We start from the raw sequence: 18439 nt of genomic DNA on the forward strand, positions 1-18439 counted from the left end.
TGGGATTACAGGCATGTGCCACTGTACCTGGCTATAGGTAGCATTTTAAAGCCTAAATTTTAATGAGATCATCAGGAATAGAGTATACATGGTGAGAAGAGGAAGTCTGAGATCATTCTGTTGTGTCTGAAAGAAACCTGCAAAGGAAAAGGATAGTGTGATAGGAGGAGAGCTGAGAGAGATTGCTATCTAGGAGCCAGATTACATATGGCTTTAGTGGCGTAAATGTTGTTGGTCAGGGCTGGCTAGGACTGAGACTTAATCCTCAAATTCAGGAAGAGGATGGCACTTGTGAAAAGGAGCCATGAAATGATGTGATGCAAGGCCTGCTTTGGTGTGTTCAAGAGAGAATGAGCGAAAGAAGTTATGGACAACTCATCTGGGCAGTTTTATTTTACAGGGGAACAGAGAAGTGGGGCAATAACTTGAAAAGGAGGTGAGAACAAGACTTTTAAGATGTGAGATAGTAGAGTATTTATGTATTTTTATTCATAGAACCTGTCTCTCTTTTTCTTGGTGTAGATATAACTTGTCTGTCTTATTTTGCATTTGTTTAGCTGTGAAGACTAGTAAATCTACATTGGGTCAAACAGATTTTCCAGGTGAGCAAGAGATCTTATTTATAAACATTGTTCAGTATTTAAGAGCACTTTGCTTTGCAGATTATAGTTTTGCCACATGGTGTTTCATTTGTTATGCATAAAAAGGAATGTTTTTCTCCACCTTTAATTTACAGTTGTTGATCTATAAATTTTTATATATGAAATAGCTCATACTCGGAAGCCAGCACCTTCGAATGAACCTGAGTATCTATGCAAATGGATGGGACTGCCATATTCAGAATGTAGCTGGGAAGATGAGGCTCTGATTGGAAAGAAATTCCAGAGCTGCATCGACAGCTTTCATAGTCGGAACAACTCAAAAACTATTCCAACAAGAGAATGCAAGGTAAGGCGATCGTTTTGTTTTTTCAGGGGAAAAATGTACTGATACAGTGGTTTAGTGATGTAGATACTAAGAAGAGATAGTATCACAAGAGTAGATGATGATTCCCAATTTGAAATGAAAGAGGATGATTTAAGTGTGACATAAAAAAATATAATTACAAAAAAAGCAGAGGATTAGTTACCTAATGTGTTTGCTGACTTCTTATTTAAAAAAAAATTTTTTTTATTTTTGTCTGGATACAACACCTTTATTTATTTATATGTGGTGCTGAGAATCAAACCCAGTGCCTCACACTTGCTAGGCAAGTGCTCTACCACTGAGCCACAACCCCAGCCCTTCACTGACTTCTTTAGTTTTATAATTTGTAGAATTAGGAAAAAAAAAAAAAAAAAAAAAAAAAAAATATATATATATATATATGTATATAGTGGGGAATACTTAAAAGATTTAGGTACTTGAAAAGTGACAGCAGGAAAGGGTATGTCTCTGAATTTTAAGTTAGAAATTAAATATGTAACCTTTTTTATTTGCTATATTGACTGTACAAATTCTCTTCTCTGGAATTTATTCCATCTGGAAAAGTGATATTCTTGGGTTCTCAGAGTAGTAAATGTAGTTATCAGACATGGGCTTTGTCTCTGAGAAATTGATTGATGTTAAATGGCACTAAATTTCTGCCTGAGGAATTCAGCGTGTTGTTATTCCAAGTTAGGTAAACATGATAGGCTGTGGTTGGAGAAGTAAAGAGGTGGAAGTTGCTGAGCTCCAGTGTTCATTGTAGGAGTTTTAAGAGGAAATCATGGTGTTCGAACTGCTCATGGCCCTTGAAGAACGGATTCATTTGGGATAGTCATACAAGAAGGGTCCAGGGTGTTACTTTTCCCTTTAACGTACCAAGAGAGAGATATTTGCAGCATGATAGGAGAATACCAGACCCCTGAGTTGGAGAGGGAAATGAAGCATTTAGGTCAAAGTATGTGTGTCTTAACTACCTTGAAGGAAGGGTGTTTTGACTTTATTCTATGGGTACTGGTGACTGGCTAAGGAGAGCAACACAGTAAGAGCAGTACTTTATTTAGAAAGCTCACCTAATGGTAGGGTGTAGGAGACTTTGGAACCAGAAGACCCAGCCAGTAAGAAATAGAAGTCCATGAATGAAGAAGTATCATGAGGGCATGGGATCTAGTGGTGACATGAAGGATTGGTGGGATAACCATCCAATGGATGGTTAACTCACTCATCCATATGGAGTGAGTTTGGCAGGAGTGGATAGATGGTTGCTTGGTGTTTGGAGGGTGGAATCAGATTCCATTCTTTACCCAGTACCTTCCTTTTGGAGAACTAAAACCATTGATACCTTATTAAACACTGGGTGGGATTTTATATCTATATATTTTGGTACTGGGGATTGAACCTAGGAGTCATGTACCACTGAAGCTATATCCCAGCTCTTTTTTTTTTTTAATTCGAGACAGGGTCTTGGTAAGTTGCCCAGGCTTGTCTTCAACTTGTGATCCTCCTACCTCAACCGCCTGAGTAGTAATACAGGTGTGCACCACCACTTTATATTTCTGAAAATAAGCTCTGTGCAGAGAAATGTCCCCAGGAAGAACACTTTTGTGGCCAAATTACATTGGGATGTACTTCTGAATAAATTTTTCCTATAAATCCACACTAAAGGCACACATGAATGGTTAAACTTTGAAAAGTCATGAGTAAAGAAATTTGTATAACTTTTTTTTTTTTTTTTGGTACCAGAGATTAAACCCAGGAGGGCTTGACCACTGAGTCACATCTCCAGACCTTTTTTATATTTTAGAGACTGTGTCTCCTTAAGTTGCTTAAGCTCTTGCTAAGTTGCTAAGACTGACTTTGAACTCATGATCCTCCTGCCTCAACTTCCCAAGCCACTGGGATTATAGGCATGCACCACCAAGCCTGACTAGAAATATGTATAATTTTTGATCCATTGTTTTCTAAACTGATTTGGCCACAGAATCCACATTTTGTACAAACGAAAGAGGCTTGACTTTATTAGAATGTTACTTACTCTTCAAACTTTAGGTGGTGAAATTGGCAACTTTTCCTTCAGAGAACCAAATTGACACAGTTGGGGACTTGAGGCAACTGGACTGCATTTCAGAATTTACAAATCCTATTGTGGTAATTATATGATTACATATTTAGCTGCGTTTAGATAACAGACTTTCCCATTGTTTTGTACTGTTTAAGACAAGATAACATAAAGATAACTGGAAAAATAGGAGACTGTCAATGCCATAAAGTAGAAATGATGTCAAATTGAAGAGCTGTTTACTGTTATTCACACACTCATTTTAGGAAAGAAGCTAATTACATTAAGAAATATTTTATTTCAGGGTGAATTCTGGGCAATAGAGTATTAAGAAAGGGATGGTGGAATATAGGAGTGGTGATTCATAGGTGATATTTAAATTTTTGTGTTTTAGTATAGATTACATAAATTGTGGTTAGCATTTTAACTTAGGAACAAGGAGAAAATTTTCTCAGAGCTGGGCCTTGTTAATTTTTGTTTTTCAGGCCCTGAAGCAAAGACCACGATTTGTAGCTTTAAAGAAACAACCAGCATATTTAGGAGGGGAAAATCTGGAGCTCCGAGATTATCAGCTAGAAGGTCTCAACTGGCTTGCTCATTCCTGGTGCAAGTAGGTTGAAAATATGTTTGACATTTTGTTTACTGTTTTTCATTTCTTTATTGTTACCCTAATTACTAAGAGCTGGGAATCCATATAAGCCTTAAAACTTTAACAATCAATCAAGACAGACATGGTTTCTCTGTCTTTATGGGATGTGCATTGTGAAAGTACCTTTAACAATGATGTACATCCCATCCCTGCTTGTCAACTCAGAATTTCTTCCTTGTTTTATAGTAAGGCAAAAATCCTTATTTCAGAATTAGACTACAACTGAAAATAAACAATTGTAAATTTTTCCTTTAGTACTGAAAAGATGATTTTTAGTTACAGAGATACTTTTACAGTGATCGTTTCCTGAATGAGCCACTTTCTACACTTTGTTCTATAAAATCTAATGAATATTTAATATTCAGTTAAGAAAATCAGGTATCTCAAGGAATTTCAGTTTATATGTCTGAGAATGGGTCTGATTAAACCATTCTAATGGCTTGAAAATGATTTTGCTTTCAGAGGTGAGTGCTTCCTGATCTTTCTACAACATGGGCAAAAACCTAGATGGAGCTTTAAGAAATTTTATGTCTAACCTTTTTATGTTTCAATTAAGAGCTCTTAGGAGCAAATGTGTTGTGTACTTTATCCAAAGTCACAAAACGTTTTTTTGTACAGTCTTTGGGCAGCATTTTTTAAGACTTTAAACTGAAGAATTAAAAATCAACTGAAAAGGACCCAAGAAGCTATTAAGCCCTTGTCCCAGGAGTGTTACATTTAAGTGATGTCATATTTTGGTCTGATTTCAGAAAAACATGTGAATCAATTCAAATCTACTTTAGTCTGTGTATGTCGACAGTGGCAGTTTGTTAGGAAGAAGAAATAGTAGAGAAACTTAACCCTGCTTCCTATTCAATATTGTGGAAAGGTGAGGAAAGTGAGAGGGAAATTAAATCAAGGAATATATTCTGTCTAAACTATACAGAAAGTTGGTGTATCTGAGATTTGTAGAGGTATATTTCCTCATTCTCCCTTCTCTTAGTATGGTCTACTTTGTTCTTTTCTGTACTTTCCTTCTAAAACTAGGTACTCTACAGAGGACAATGTACTTTAAAACTTTTTTTGGTTTTTTCCTGGTCAATTAAATGTCTTGTTTTCAACTCAGATTGCCTCGAACCTTTTTATTTTAGTCCTCTCTGGTTCACTGGTTAAGCATATGTATGTACAAACCATAGGTGGCCTTATTGTAAAGAATCTTTTAATAATATTTGCAACCTTATGTCATACACAGATTCCCAATTTCCTGCCAGATGGGCAACTTTCTATTTCTCTAATATACTTTCCTAACTCTAGCCATTTCTTCATTTTTTTTTTTTCCCCTAGTAATATTCTGTTGAAATCCAGGCAATTTCCTAGAGCAGTATTTCTTAAACTATGGTCTAAGGAACACCTGCATTAGAATTTCCAAAGGTGCTTGTTCAAAGTACTGAATCCTGATTCCTTTCTTTGATACAGTCACTTAGTAGGTGTAGATGAGGTTCAGAAACTTGATCTACAGCTTACTCCTTACTTGGACTGTGGTGTATTTAAAGTAAGATCTGTGCACCTGTAGCCTGTTGGACTAGGGAATAGGGTATGTTCAGTAACCCAGCGGCATGCAGAAAAATAGTGTGGGTAATTTGAACTAAGACATGTGAATGGCAGACTGTAGGATTCGCCAGTAGTGACAACCAGTCTGCTTATATTTTCTATGTTTATGTTTCTATGTTCTAAATTTATGTATTTATATGTATGTATAAGTCCTACCTTCTGTGTTAAAAGGGAGATAATTATATTATCTGGGGAAAGTAATATAATTCACAGCCCTAACTGCAAAATGAAGAACATAGTCTGATCAGGCTCTTGTAGTAGTTCACATCTTGAATATACTATAAATCATTTGTAATTCTGCTGTTTAAGACTTCTCCTTTCATCCTTATGTAAGAGGCTTCACTGAGTGTAGATAAGGGGAAATATATATGAGGCTCACAACTGATGCCTTTGCTGTCACTGTGAAACATTGGCGTCATTGCTGTTTGTGCATATATTTTTAAAGAACTAATGATTGTCTTGTTTTTACTTTTTTCTTTTCTGCAGAAGTAACAGTGTAATTCTTGCTGATGAAATGGGCCTAGGAAAGACCATCCAGACCATATCATTCCTGTCCTACCTGTTCCACCAACACCAGCTGTATGGACCCTTTCTTATAGTCGTCCCTTTATCCACCCTCACCTCATGGCAGAGGGAGTTTGAAATCTGGGCACCAGAGATTAACGTAGTGGTTTACATAGGTGACCTGATGAGCAGAAATACGGTGTGTAAACAAAAAGAGTTGGGATAGAATCTGTTTTATAAATGTATATTGGAAATTGATCTAAAACCACTATAGAGTTATTGATCAGGACTTTAGTAAAATTATTGTTCTGATACTGTGCTGTGTTCCCAATATTAGGAGTTTTGTATATAACAATAAATGTAGCTTAGACATTCTTTGAAACATATGATTAGTATTTAAAGAAGTAAAACAGCAAATACATGAATGAGAACTTCTCTTAGCTGTATGGCAATATTAGTTTTCTTCTCTCTGTTCTTTTTTGTACCTCTAAAACTCTTTGTATAAGATTACAAAATGGAGTTAATACCTTGTGGAAAGTTAATATTGTTTGAGTAGAGATACATTCCTGAAAATAGTCATGTTCCTAGAATTTGTTTCCTGGCCTTTTCAAATGATGAGGTCACATAACTAGTAAACACAAAGGAAAACAGTACATTTTAGGGCTGCAGAAATGAGAATATTTTGCTACTCAACTTGATCTTGGGTGTCATGAGTTTAGAACACAGTGACACAGATTTGTTTTTGTTTGGCATATCTTTCTTTCATAATACCTAACTTTAAAAAGCATGTGCAAGGCCTCATGTTGCGTTTTATGTATGTTAGTTACCTGTAAGCCTCGTGATAGTCATTCCAACTGACTGAAGAAGACTAATACTAACCCAGAGAAGACTTGTTCTGGGGCCAGCTAAAATATGGCAGAATTAAAGACGGGACACAAGTGTGTCTGGTCCTAGAGATTTGCTCTTTTATTACTATGTATAAACTTATTTGGGGGGAGATTGCTTGTAGTAAGAGCAAACCATTAGGAATCCTCAAACATTTTAGATATGTGCTATAATCACATATTCAAATTTATTTTTATTAAATACTTTCATTAAAACTTATAAACCCCAGCAGATTTCATTGGGTCGATTTGGACTAAAAATATGGTAGTTGTTAGTTTTATTAATTTATTTGTTAACTAGAAAAAGAACGTTGTGGAAAACAGCCTTCAGCACTGCTTTCAAGGGTGAAGGCAAAGTGAACTGAAAGATTGCTGAGTCAGTGAGGTGTTCTTCTGTCTTTTTTCCTGTACAGTGGTGATCTCCTGCAACCTCTCATTGTTCTCACTGCTGGTTTCTACTTGATAAACTACAAGAACTTTGTCATTAGCCATTGTTCTACCTCCATGCAGATGTGTTTTCGTGTTCCTTTACATTGACATTATTTTCTATTCATGCTAAATTATATTTTCATCCTGTAAGCCTCCCTTTCCTTTTTGTTGGGGTACACATCTCTATTCTATGATAAAATGAAATTTTACAGAGCTAGGAGTTAGAATTTGTTTTACTTCTTAATAAAAGTATTACCCTACACAAAGAATCACTAAATGGCCTTTATTTTAAAAAATTCTAGGGATCTAGGAATTCCCTATTGTAGTTCACATCATGAGGGTTTAATTGCTGATAAATTGATTTTCTTCGACAAATGTGTCTTAGAGTCAATTTATTTAAATTCCAACAAAGTTTTTACTGCTTAGTGATTCATGTTTTAATTCTCTTTCTGCTCTATACTTTGGTTTTTAAATTCAGAATGTATAAACTATTCATTAAATTCTGATCAGATTTATTTTAAATGTGACATGTTTCTTTCACATCTGTCATATGACTTTTATGATGATTTAAAAAGAAGCAGAAATTATGTCTTCTCTTAATGCTGTCTTCTCTTATAGATACGAGAATATGAATGGATTCATTCTCAAACCAAAAGGCTCAAGTTCAATGCACTTATAACAACATATGAAATCCTTTTAAAAGATAAGGTATGTAATTGATACTAAAGAGCCTAAATCTTGTTCAATCTGACTTGTCCAAATACTAGGGTCTTTAGCTCCCAATTTGTCATGTTATTTTTCTTGCTGCCAAATGCAAAAAATTTTCTCAAAGAATATTAAGTTCATAAATAGAAAGCAGAACCTTGGAGTTGAAGGGGAATTTAGGTTGCTATTTTGAGCATTTCCCACCATATCAATGTTGAAGCATTTTTCTAGAAATGTCTCAGAAAAAGTAAGCTCTTTTAATATCTCCTGTCTATATTACTGAGAGGTTTATGTGTTAATAGTACAAATAAGTTCAATTTGATGACTCTTAGTTTTTGTGCTTTAAGGTTGGGGAGGCAATTAGGCAAGAAAACAGTCTTAATTAAAAGAATGCAAAATCATGTGGTTTTTATTTTTGTTTTTGCTCAGCATACCAGGTTTTTTTTTTTTTTTTTTTTTTGCTTTGGGGCATGCAGTATTAATACCAGCTGTAAGAGACCAACCTTTACCTTTTAAATGATATATTCTTTTGAGTAGATACCAATCTGGAAACTAAGAATAAATGGAAGAGTCAGTGAACAATAAATGTATCTGTTTATACCTTTGTGATGGTATTTATACAGAGATGATGAACACTTGAAAGCCCTTTTGGGTCCTTTCTGACTTGGTGGCTCGCTGTGTTTTGTTTCTACTTTAGACTGTGCTGGGCAGTATTAACTGGGCCTTTCTGGGAGTGGATGAAGCCCATCGGTTGAAGAATGATGACTCTTTATTATATAAAACTCTGATTGATTTCAAGTCCAACCATAGGCTCCTGATTACGGGAACCCCTCTTCAGAATTCCCTGAAGGAGCTCTGGTCCTTGCTGCACTTTATTATGCCGGAGAAGTAAGCTCCTTCCTGTGTATTTCAAAAGATACTAGAATGTCTAAAATGCCAATGCTTTTTTTTTTTTTTTTTTTTTTTTTTTTTGGTAAACCTTCTTAGTAGGTCTTGGGGTGTGGTTTTGGGAATAGCAAAGCATTAAAGTGAGGCAGGAGCAGCAGTGGTAACAATCTTCATAATAAGTGATAGAAGGCTGAAGTGTAGTGGTGCACACCTCTAATCCTATGATTTGAGACTGAGGTAGGAGGATTGCAAGTTCAAGGCCAACCATTGAAACTTAGACCCTGTTGCCAAAATAAATAGATAAATAAGTTAAATAAATAAATAAACTGGACTGGGGATGTAACTCAGTGGTAGAGTGCCTCTGGATTCAATCCCAAGCCCACCCAGAAGCAATATAGGATATAGAAATTAGCCTATCAAGGAAGAAAGCTTATTGTCTATTATAAGTTCAGATTTAAAGCATTTGGGAAATAATTGTTAGATAGGAAATATCAGACCTTCTTAATATTGTTATAAGATAGTAGAATAGAAATCAAGTATATAAGGTGCACAATCTGACAAATATTACAACAGATTTTAAATTGAAATCTTTTTATTTTCCCTGTAGTACTGGGGATTGAACCCAGGTCCTTGCACATGCTAGGCAAGCACTACCACTGAGCTTCATCCCCAACCCTTTTAATTTTTTTATTCTGAGAGTGTTTTAAGTTTCCCAGACTGGACTCCAACTTGTGATCCTTCTACCTCAGCCTCCTGTATTGCTGAGATTATAGGTGTATACTACCATGCCTGCTTAAATCTAAGTAATTGATAATAGACATAAACTTTAGGTCATAATCAATAACTTGTTAAAGAATTTTGGAATGTCCTTATTGGAAAATTTTTTATAGGAGAGGTATGCACATTTCATAAAACTTAGCTAATGGTGTTAAGTGATACTTAGGATGAAATCTAAACTTGTAACTCTGACTTGGAAGGCTTCTACTCAATTTGGCCATATGACAGTACTCTGACTCATAGTATTTGTTTGATTCCTCATTATGCTTCAGCCGGTCTAGCCATCTTCTGTCCCTTAAACATGCCAAGCCATTGTTATTCTTTTGTCTTGTCTTTGCTCTTTTTTTCTTTACATGACAGCCACTTTAATATTTTTGCCTCATTTTATGTAACTTCCTTCTTTTAGAGGTCTTCTCAGTCTACCTGACTTCAAGTACCCTGTAAGGCATCTTGTCTCCCCTATCCCATTTTATTTTCTATATAGCATCTTTTTGTTTCATGTCATCAAAATATGCATGCAAAAATACTAGTGATCCTGTTTGCTTTATTCATTGCTGGTCTAAACCATCTGCAATAGCACCTGGAAGGCAGTCAACAATTAATAGTTGTGCCTATAGTAAATAGTAAATGCTCCGTAAATTTTTTTTTAAACTCAGAAAAGATTTGAGTGCCTACTGTGTGCCATACTCTGAGCAGGTCATTTGAACTACCTAATGAGAAAACGTTGAAATGGTCCTTTTCACCATGTGTCATTTCCTTTCATTTTAAATCATTTTATTGAGATACAATTTTAATACCATAAAATATAGTGTTGTATTCAATATTTAGAGTTATCTGTCAGCTTAATTCAGGATTAGAACATTTCCCTCACTCACAAAAGTTCCTTTTTGCCTATTTGCCCTTAAATCTCTACTTCTACCTCCAGTCTTGGGCAGCCATGAATAAGCTTTTCATTCTAGAAATAAACCTTTTCTTGAGGTTTCATATATGTGGAATCCTAATATGTAGTCCTTTTTTCTTTTCTTTTTCCTTTTTAGTTATACATGACAGTAGAATGTATTTTGACATATTATACATACATAAAGTATAACTGCATGTTCTTGTGGTTGTACATGTACACTGGTTGTGTATTCATGTATGAACATAGGACAGTTATGTCTGATTAATTCTATTGTCTTTCCCATTCCCCCCATCCAATTTGGTGAACAAAACACCCCTGAACACCCCAATTGTGAGTCAGCATCCACATATCAGAGAGAACATTCGACCTTTGTTTTTTGGGATTGACTTATTTCACTTAGCATGATAGTCTCCAGTTCCGTCCATTTACTGGCAAATGCCACTAATATGTAGTCCTTTGTTTCTGGCTTCTGTCATTTGGCATACTATTTTGAAAATCATCCATGTCTTAGAGTCTATTACTAGTTTGTCTCTTTAATTGGGTAATACTTTTTCATTGTATGCATATTCAATTACCAGTTGATGGGATATTTTGGATATTTAGTCTTTGTGTGGACATGTGTTTTTTTTTTTTTTTTTCCTGTTGGTTAGATACTTTGGAGTGGAATTGCTGGATTGCTTGAAAAGTTTCTATTAACTTTTTAGAAGGTACCATGCTATTTTCCAGTGACCATAATATTCTAAGTTCTTTTTTTTTTTGTTTTGTTTTTTTTTTGTGGTGCTGGGGATTGAACCCAGGGCCTTGTGCTTGCAAGGCACACACATAGACTCTGAGCTATGTCCCCAGCCCATAAGTTCTGTCAGACATGTTTGAATGTTTTAGTTTCTTTCTGTTGTAACTAATACTTGCAGTATTGTCAATCTTTTATTCTAGATACTCTGGTGGTTTTGCATCTCATTGTTGTGACTTAAATTTCCACAGTGACTAATGATGTTGGGTATCTTTTTTTTGTTTGTTTGTTCATAAGCTATTGATGTATCTTTTGTGAAATGTCTATTCAAATTATTTGATCTTTTTGAAAAAAATTGTTTTATTATGAATTAAAGTGTTTCTTTTAAAAGTTCTAGATAAAACTTATTTATTAATATATGATTTGCAAAAATTTTCTTGGCTTGTTTTATTCATTGGCTTAATCTGTGTTTTGAAAAGCACCAGTTTTTCAAATAAGTATAGTTTATCAGTTTCTTTTTATGCGTTATGCTTTGGATGTCATCTAAGACAGATTTGCCTCATGAAAGATCACAAAGACTTAATTTTTTTCTAGATGTTTTAGTTCTTATGTTCCATTTTGGGTTACTTTTCGTTTACAGTGTGAAGTTCTATTTCTTTTGCAGAGGAAATTGGAAAATTGTTCTAATCTTGTTTGTTGTAAATATTTTTTTCTTTTCTGAATTCTTTTGTTTTTGTTGAAAATTAGTTGAGATCATATAGTAATTATTTCTGCTGTTTTATTAATATGCATATCTGCTCTTGGGCCAATATCACATCACATTAATGTAATTTAGTTTTATGCTATTTTTTAATGGAGAAATATGTTTGAGCTTCACTTTTTCCAAAATTCTTTTTGGCCACTCTTTTTAGGATCAATTTATTAATAACCTGCTGGAATTTTAATATGCATTATATTGAATCTTATATCAGTTGATGAGAATTGTTAATCTTAATATTGAACCTTCTATCCATGATCATGGGAAGGGACGCTTTCTTTATTACTTAGATCTTCTATAATAGTAGTGTTTAGTACTTTTCAATGTACAAGTCTTATATTTCTTTTGTTAAATTCATTCCTTCTTAACGTCGATTGCATTTTAGGTTTTCTTAATCTTATCCTCAGATTATATTTGAGAATAGAATTACAGTTGAATTTTGCATATTGATTTTGGAGTCTTTAAACTTTATGACTTTATTTCCAGTAGTTTTTTATTGTTATCATTATTTTTTAAAAATATTTTCAGCATCAGGTTGTTTTCACATATAAGGCTGTGTTTCCCTTTTCCAATGTGGATATTTTTTTGGTACTGGGAATTGAACCCAGGGGTGCTTTACCACTGATCTACATCTCCAGCCCTTCTTTTTTACTTAAAATTCAGCGGCACTTAACCACTGGGCCATATTACCAGCCCCTTTACTAAAATTTTTTATTTTGAGACAGGATCTCAGTAACTTGCTTAGAGCCTTACTAAGTTGCTAAGACTGGATTTGAACTTGTGATCCTCCTGCCTCAGCCTCCCAAGTTACTGGGATTATAGGTGTGTGCCACCATGGCCATCATTTGGATGGTTTTTATATCTTCTTTTTTTTCCTTAACATACTGGGTAGAACCTCCATTTTGAGTAGAATTGGTGGTTATTTAGCAGGAAGTTATCTGTAGATATTTTGCAGATACCTTTTATCAGGTTGAGTTTGTTTTCTTGTATTCATAGTTTCTGAGAATTTTGATAATATATGTTGGGTTTTATTAAATACTGTTTGTGTGTATGTATACTGAGATACTAATGTGATTTTTTAAAGTTTATTCTATCTACATGATAGAATATGTTAGTTACTTTTCAGACATTACCCTAGACTTTCCAGTATAAATCTGACTTGATGTTCAATCTTTTTTATGTGTTCCAGTATTGAGTTTGTTAATATATTACAGATTTTGGTGTCTTTTTTTGAAATGTGTATTGTGTATGTGTGTGTGTGAGAGAGAGACAGACAGACAGACAGATACATAGAGGTAAGAGAGAGATCCTTTATCAGGATCATAGAATGGATTGGAAGTGTTACATTCTTTTCTGTTTTATAAAGGGAGTTTTTTAAAAACTTTTTTAGTTGTAGATGGACACAGTACCTTTTATTTTATGTATTTTTTTTTAATGTGGTGCTGAGGATCTAACCCAGTACCTCACCACATACTAGGTGGTGCTCTACCACTGAACTACAACTCCAGCCCCTAAAGAGAGTTTTTTTGGTTAAGTTTGGTATTATTCTTTAAATATTTGGTAGAATTTACCATTTTAGCCATGTGGACTTCTTTGTGAGAAAACTTAATGACTTATTTTCTAGCTATATATCTTATTTATGTTTTCTGTATCTTCTTAACTTAATTTTTATCGTTCTAGTAGTTTGCTCTTTTCATTTATCTTTCTAATTTGTTGACAGAAGTTAATAGTATTCTGTCTTAATGCTTTCAATTATTGAAGATAAGTGAACCAGATTTTCAATTTTGTTAATTTCTGGAATTTCTTTTTCTTGGTCATTTTTAGCTAAGGATTGAATAATTTTGTTGATGTTTTCAAAGAATCAGTCTTTGGCTTCATTGGTATTTTAAAAAATTATTATTTTTTCCTATTTCATCTCATTTTATTCCCTTCCTTTGTTTTTCATTTTATTTTTTTTTCTCTTGAGGTGCAACTTGATTATGGTTTAAGATCTTTTCTACAACTAGGTGTTTAAAGGTATAAGTGTACCTCTGTGTAGTGCTTTAGCTGCATTCCGATAAATGTTATCTTGTTTTTAGTTTTCATTGTCATCTATTTGTGATTTCTTTCTTTTTTTTTTTTAATTTTTAGTTGTAGATGGACGCAGTACCTTTGTTTATTTATGTGATGCTGAGATTTCTTTGTGATTTCTTTGATGCATTTTTTAATTCCTTTTAAGAGATTATTGTTTACTTTCCAAGTATTTAGTTAGGGACTTTCCAAATGGCTTATAGTTAAACTTTGTCTTTGGTGAGAGACAGTGCTTTAAGTGAATTTATTATGTCTTGTTATGTTTTATATGTATGTTTATATATAAAAACATATAAAACATATCTATATGTTTATATATTACATACATGTAATATATTTAAGCATATACATATCTATCTCTATATAAATAAAACATTTTTTCTATCCTGGAGAATGCTCCACATATACTTGCAAAGAATAATGTTCTTTACTTTTTTTGGGTAGAGTGTTTTATAATGTCCATTAAGTCAACTTATTATGTTATTCGGATCTTTATCTTTGTCAACTTTATGTCTAGTTATCGAGAGTGAATTATTTTAATTTTTAACCATGTTGTAGAATAGTTGATTTCTTTCAGTTGTCCTTCAAGCATTTGGGGTTCTGAGTTAGGGGTGTGTGTGTGTGTGTGTGTGTATGCGTATATACATTTGTGGTGGTATTACATTTCTAGTGTGTTGCCTTTTTTTCTTATATCTTTATTTTCTTTTTATTTTTATGTGGTGCTAAGGATGGAACCCAGTGCCTGACACGTGCTAGGCAAGTGCTCTACCACTGAGCCACAACCCCAGCCCCATGTTACCTTTAGGAATATTTGTTGTTCCTTAAGTCTTTTTTATGTGATTTTTATTACAGCTCCTCAGTTCTCTCCTGGTTATGCTATACCATCTTCCATAATTTAACTTTCAGCTTATTTCTTTCTTTGAGTCTAAAATGTGTTTCTTGTTGATGACATATAGTTGGGTCTGCCCATTTATCTAAACTGTTTTTTTGTTTTTTTGGTTTTTTTGTTTTGTCTTTTGATTGGTTGTTATCTATTTTTTTGTTTTCTTGTTTGTTTCCCATATGTTTTGTGTCTTTTTTGTTTTTGTTTGTTTCTTCTTTACTGCCTTGGTTTCAGCAGTTTTTTTAGTGTGCTATTTAATTAATTCCTGTTAATTTCATTTAAAAAATTTATTTTTACAGACTGCCTTTTAATTCATTGTACAACTTTTCATTTCTATGGTTGTATATAATGTAGATTCATACCATTCGCATAATCATGCATGTACTTAGGGTAATGATGTTTGTCTCATTCCACTATCTTTCCTTCCCCCACCCTTTCTCCTCCCCTCATTTCCCTCTACATAATCCATAGTTCCTCTATTCTTCTCTTACCCTTGCATCCTCACCCCCCCACTCAGTTATGTGTCATCATCCACTTACCAGACAAAACATTCAGCCTTTGGTGTTTTGGGATTGGCTTATTTCCCTTAGCATGATGTTCTCCAACTCCATCCATTTACCTGCGAATGCCATGACTTTATTCTTCATGGCTGAATAATATTCCATTGTGTGCGTGTATGTGTGTGTGTGTGTGTCACACTTTCTTTATCCATTCATCTATTGAAGGTTGTCTAGGTTGGTTCCCCAATCTAGCTGTTGTGCTATAAACATCAATGTGGCTGTGTTACTGTAGTATGTTGATTTTAAGTCCTTTGGGTATAAACCGTGGAGTGGGATAACTGCTCAAAAGGTGCGTCTATTCCAAGTTTTCTGAGGAATCTCCATACTGCTTTCCTGAGTGGCTATACCAATTTGCAACTCCACCAGCAATGTAGGAGTATGCCATTTCTCCCACATCCATGCCAACATCTGTTATTGCTTAGGATAATAGTTATTCTAATTGGAATATTTTCACTGTAAAATTATTTTCTTATTTATTGCATCTGAATTTATCACAATCTTCTTCAGGTTAATCCTGACTTAATTTTGGTAAAAATATAACATTTTTGTTCCATTACAATACCATTTTTATCCTTCAGGTTATAAACCAAAGAATACAGTGATATAATCATTGTTTCACACAGGTTTGTCTTTTAAGGAAACTTAGAAGAAAAAAAAAAAAAAAAAAAAATATATATATATATATATATATATATATGCTGCCTTTAGTACTACTGTTAATAGAATAAGCTTAGTGAATCACCCCACTACCTCCCTTTTTTTGGTCAGCATCCTCATATGGTGTGTTTCTGGTAAAGGAGCCCCTTCTGCAACCCCTTCTTCCAGTGCTTTCTCTTAGAGCAGGATTTCTTAATCATGGCATGTTTTGGGGCTATCATTTGCATTGTATGATGTTTAGCAGTATCCCTGGCTTCTACATACTATATGCCAGTACCACCTCCTCCTTGGTATAATGACAACCAAAAACATCTCCAGACCTGGGGGTGGAGGGGATAATTGCCACCAATTTAAAACTGCTATGTTTTGGAGGGTTCCCGATGATGTCTTCCATGCTGTCCTATCATACTCTATCCTACCTGCCCCTTCTTTTTTTGCAGGGGAGGTACTAGGGATTGAACCCAAGGGCACTTAATCACTGAGGCAATTTCCACATTATTTTTATTTTTCATTTTGAGACATGACGTTGCTCAGTTACTTAGGGCCTTGCTATGTTGCTGAGGCCAGCTTTAAACTTCTCTGATCCTCTGCCTCAGCCTCCTGAGGTATTGGGATTATAGGCGTACACCACCTTGCCTGGTCCTGCCCTTTTTTATCAGTATTCTTTTGTCTGTCCTGTTTACTGGTCACCTGGATACTTTTTTCCCTTCCTAGAGCTTTGAGAGTCAATAATGGTCACTCTCTTGAAGAGAGAGTCTCTCTCTTTAAACCATTCTGCTATATATTCTATAACAGGTATGGTATCCATCACATGTAAGTGTTTTTGTAAGTTTGTTTTTATATAAGATATAGGTGCTCAAAAAATGTATAAAAATTTGGATATAATAGAGGTTATCAGTTATTAGTTCAAAAAATTTTTTAGTTGTAGATGTATACAGTCATTAATTTTGATTATTTATAATGTGGTACTGAGGATCAAACCCAGTGCCTCACACATGCTAGGCAAGTACTCTACCACTGAGCCACAACCCAATCCCCCAATAGTTTTAAATCTTGCTTTCTGAAATGGGTAAGAGAAATTTTATGCATATTAAATCAGTTTTCTTATCATTTCCTCATACTTGATCTTTTTTATACACGTCATATTTAACTCTCTTACTACAAATAAGAATATGCTTTTTAGATGATAAGAATATGTCCCATACTATATAGATAGTAAGTGGACGGAACAAAGGCAATGCCCTTTGAACTTCAGGCACTAAATGGAAAATGTACATCCTTCACAATACCATTAAGACCTCCTACATAGTAGGAAACATGAGGCACAGTGGTAATGTCCATGCTTGTTTGTGTAGGAATAAAATGTGATATGTAATTTCTAGCAAGGTATACTTAGCTAGGGTTTGCTTTTGCTGCTGACATGAATGATAAGGATTTGGGCTCCTAATGTTTTTTTCTGTTGAGCAACCATGGTATTACACCCAACATTGGCTACATTTTTTGGGAAAAAATGATTTCCTGCTTTCGTAAATAAAGAGGAATTTGGAGTTGATTTTTCTGCTATTATTATTCAGATAGTGTCTTTAAAGTTTTCAGTTGAATTATGTATGAAATAATGGGTTGGAGTTAGGCATACAGTTATGTTTTCTGTGAACTAGATATTTTCTCTTTGAAAATTTTATTTTCAAAATACTATAGTAACAAATTTAAAAAAATATGCCCAAGTTCCTGATAATTAAAAAAACAAAACAAAACAAAATTATTTCTACTTCTGTGAGAAAAAAACGTTAAGTGCAGAAATTGATAGCAGGGAATGTATCTAAAATAATCTCTCTAGGTACGGTATAGAGCCATGCATTCACAATTATGACCTTATATCTTTGAACATATGTTAGTGTAATTTTATAAATTGATAGTTATCTATTGCAAAGCAGCAAACTTCCTTAAAGGTTCTTTTTTGTTTTTTTCCTTAAAGATTCTGACAGAAAATAATTTTTTGCCCATGGTCCATGTTTTTTGTCACAGTTATTCATCTCTGTTTTTTAGAGGGAAAGCAGCCACGGACATTTCACAAAATTATGGATAATATATATATCCTCAGTATGTGTAGCTAAAGAAAGCAAAAAAAATGTATCTTATAACAATTCCTTTATTACAATAAGAATACAGTAGGCATATGAAAATATTTTTTGCCTGAAATAGTAGCATAATTACAATAATAATCAGTTAATGAAATTGACTTCTTGAAATGATCTCCCAGGTATTCAGAAAATGACATGATAGAGTGACTATTCTACTGATTTTCAGTTACTTGACACATTTTATATGTGATGTATTAGGTCCACCACTAAGATAATTCATTTTACATTAAATATTAGTTTTAAAAATAAAATAACATTGATATTAACAATTGAATCTTATTCATTTTCTCAT

The 18439-nt window shown here is 34.0% G+C and overlaps 1 protein-coding gene across 3 annotated transcripts in view; it reads left to right on the top strand.

The window, feature by feature from the left end:
• Chd2 (chromodomain helicase DNA binding protein 2) overlaps positions 1–18439 on the top strand; it is a 121118-nt gene that overhangs the window by 37179 nt on the left and 65500 nt on the right. For 2 of the 3 annotated variants that reach the window (XM_047537822.1, XM_047537817.1), the window contains exons 11-17: positions 558–602; positions 770–948; positions 3013–3111; positions 3508–3632; positions 5748–5964; positions 7697–7786; positions 8481–8671. In XM_047537822.1, the coding sequence (XP_047393778.1) occupies positions 558–602; positions 770–948; positions 3013–3111; positions 3508–3632; positions 5748–5964; positions 7697–7786; positions 8481–8671 (946 nt within the window). The remainder of the gene's footprint in view (positions 1–557; positions 603–769; positions 949–3012; positions 3112–3507; positions 3633–5747; positions 5965–7696; positions 7787–8480; positions 8672–18439) is intronic. The other variant, XM_047537819.1, reaches the window with a different exon arrangement.

The sequence above is a fragment of the Sciurus carolinensis genome, chromosome 2 (assembly GCF_902686445.1).
Source record: "Sciurus carolinensis chromosome 2, mSciCar1.2, whole genome shotgun sequence".
NCBI classification, from domain to species: Eukaryota; Metazoa; Chordata; class Mammalia; order Rodentia; family Sciuridae; genus Sciurus; species Sciurus carolinensis.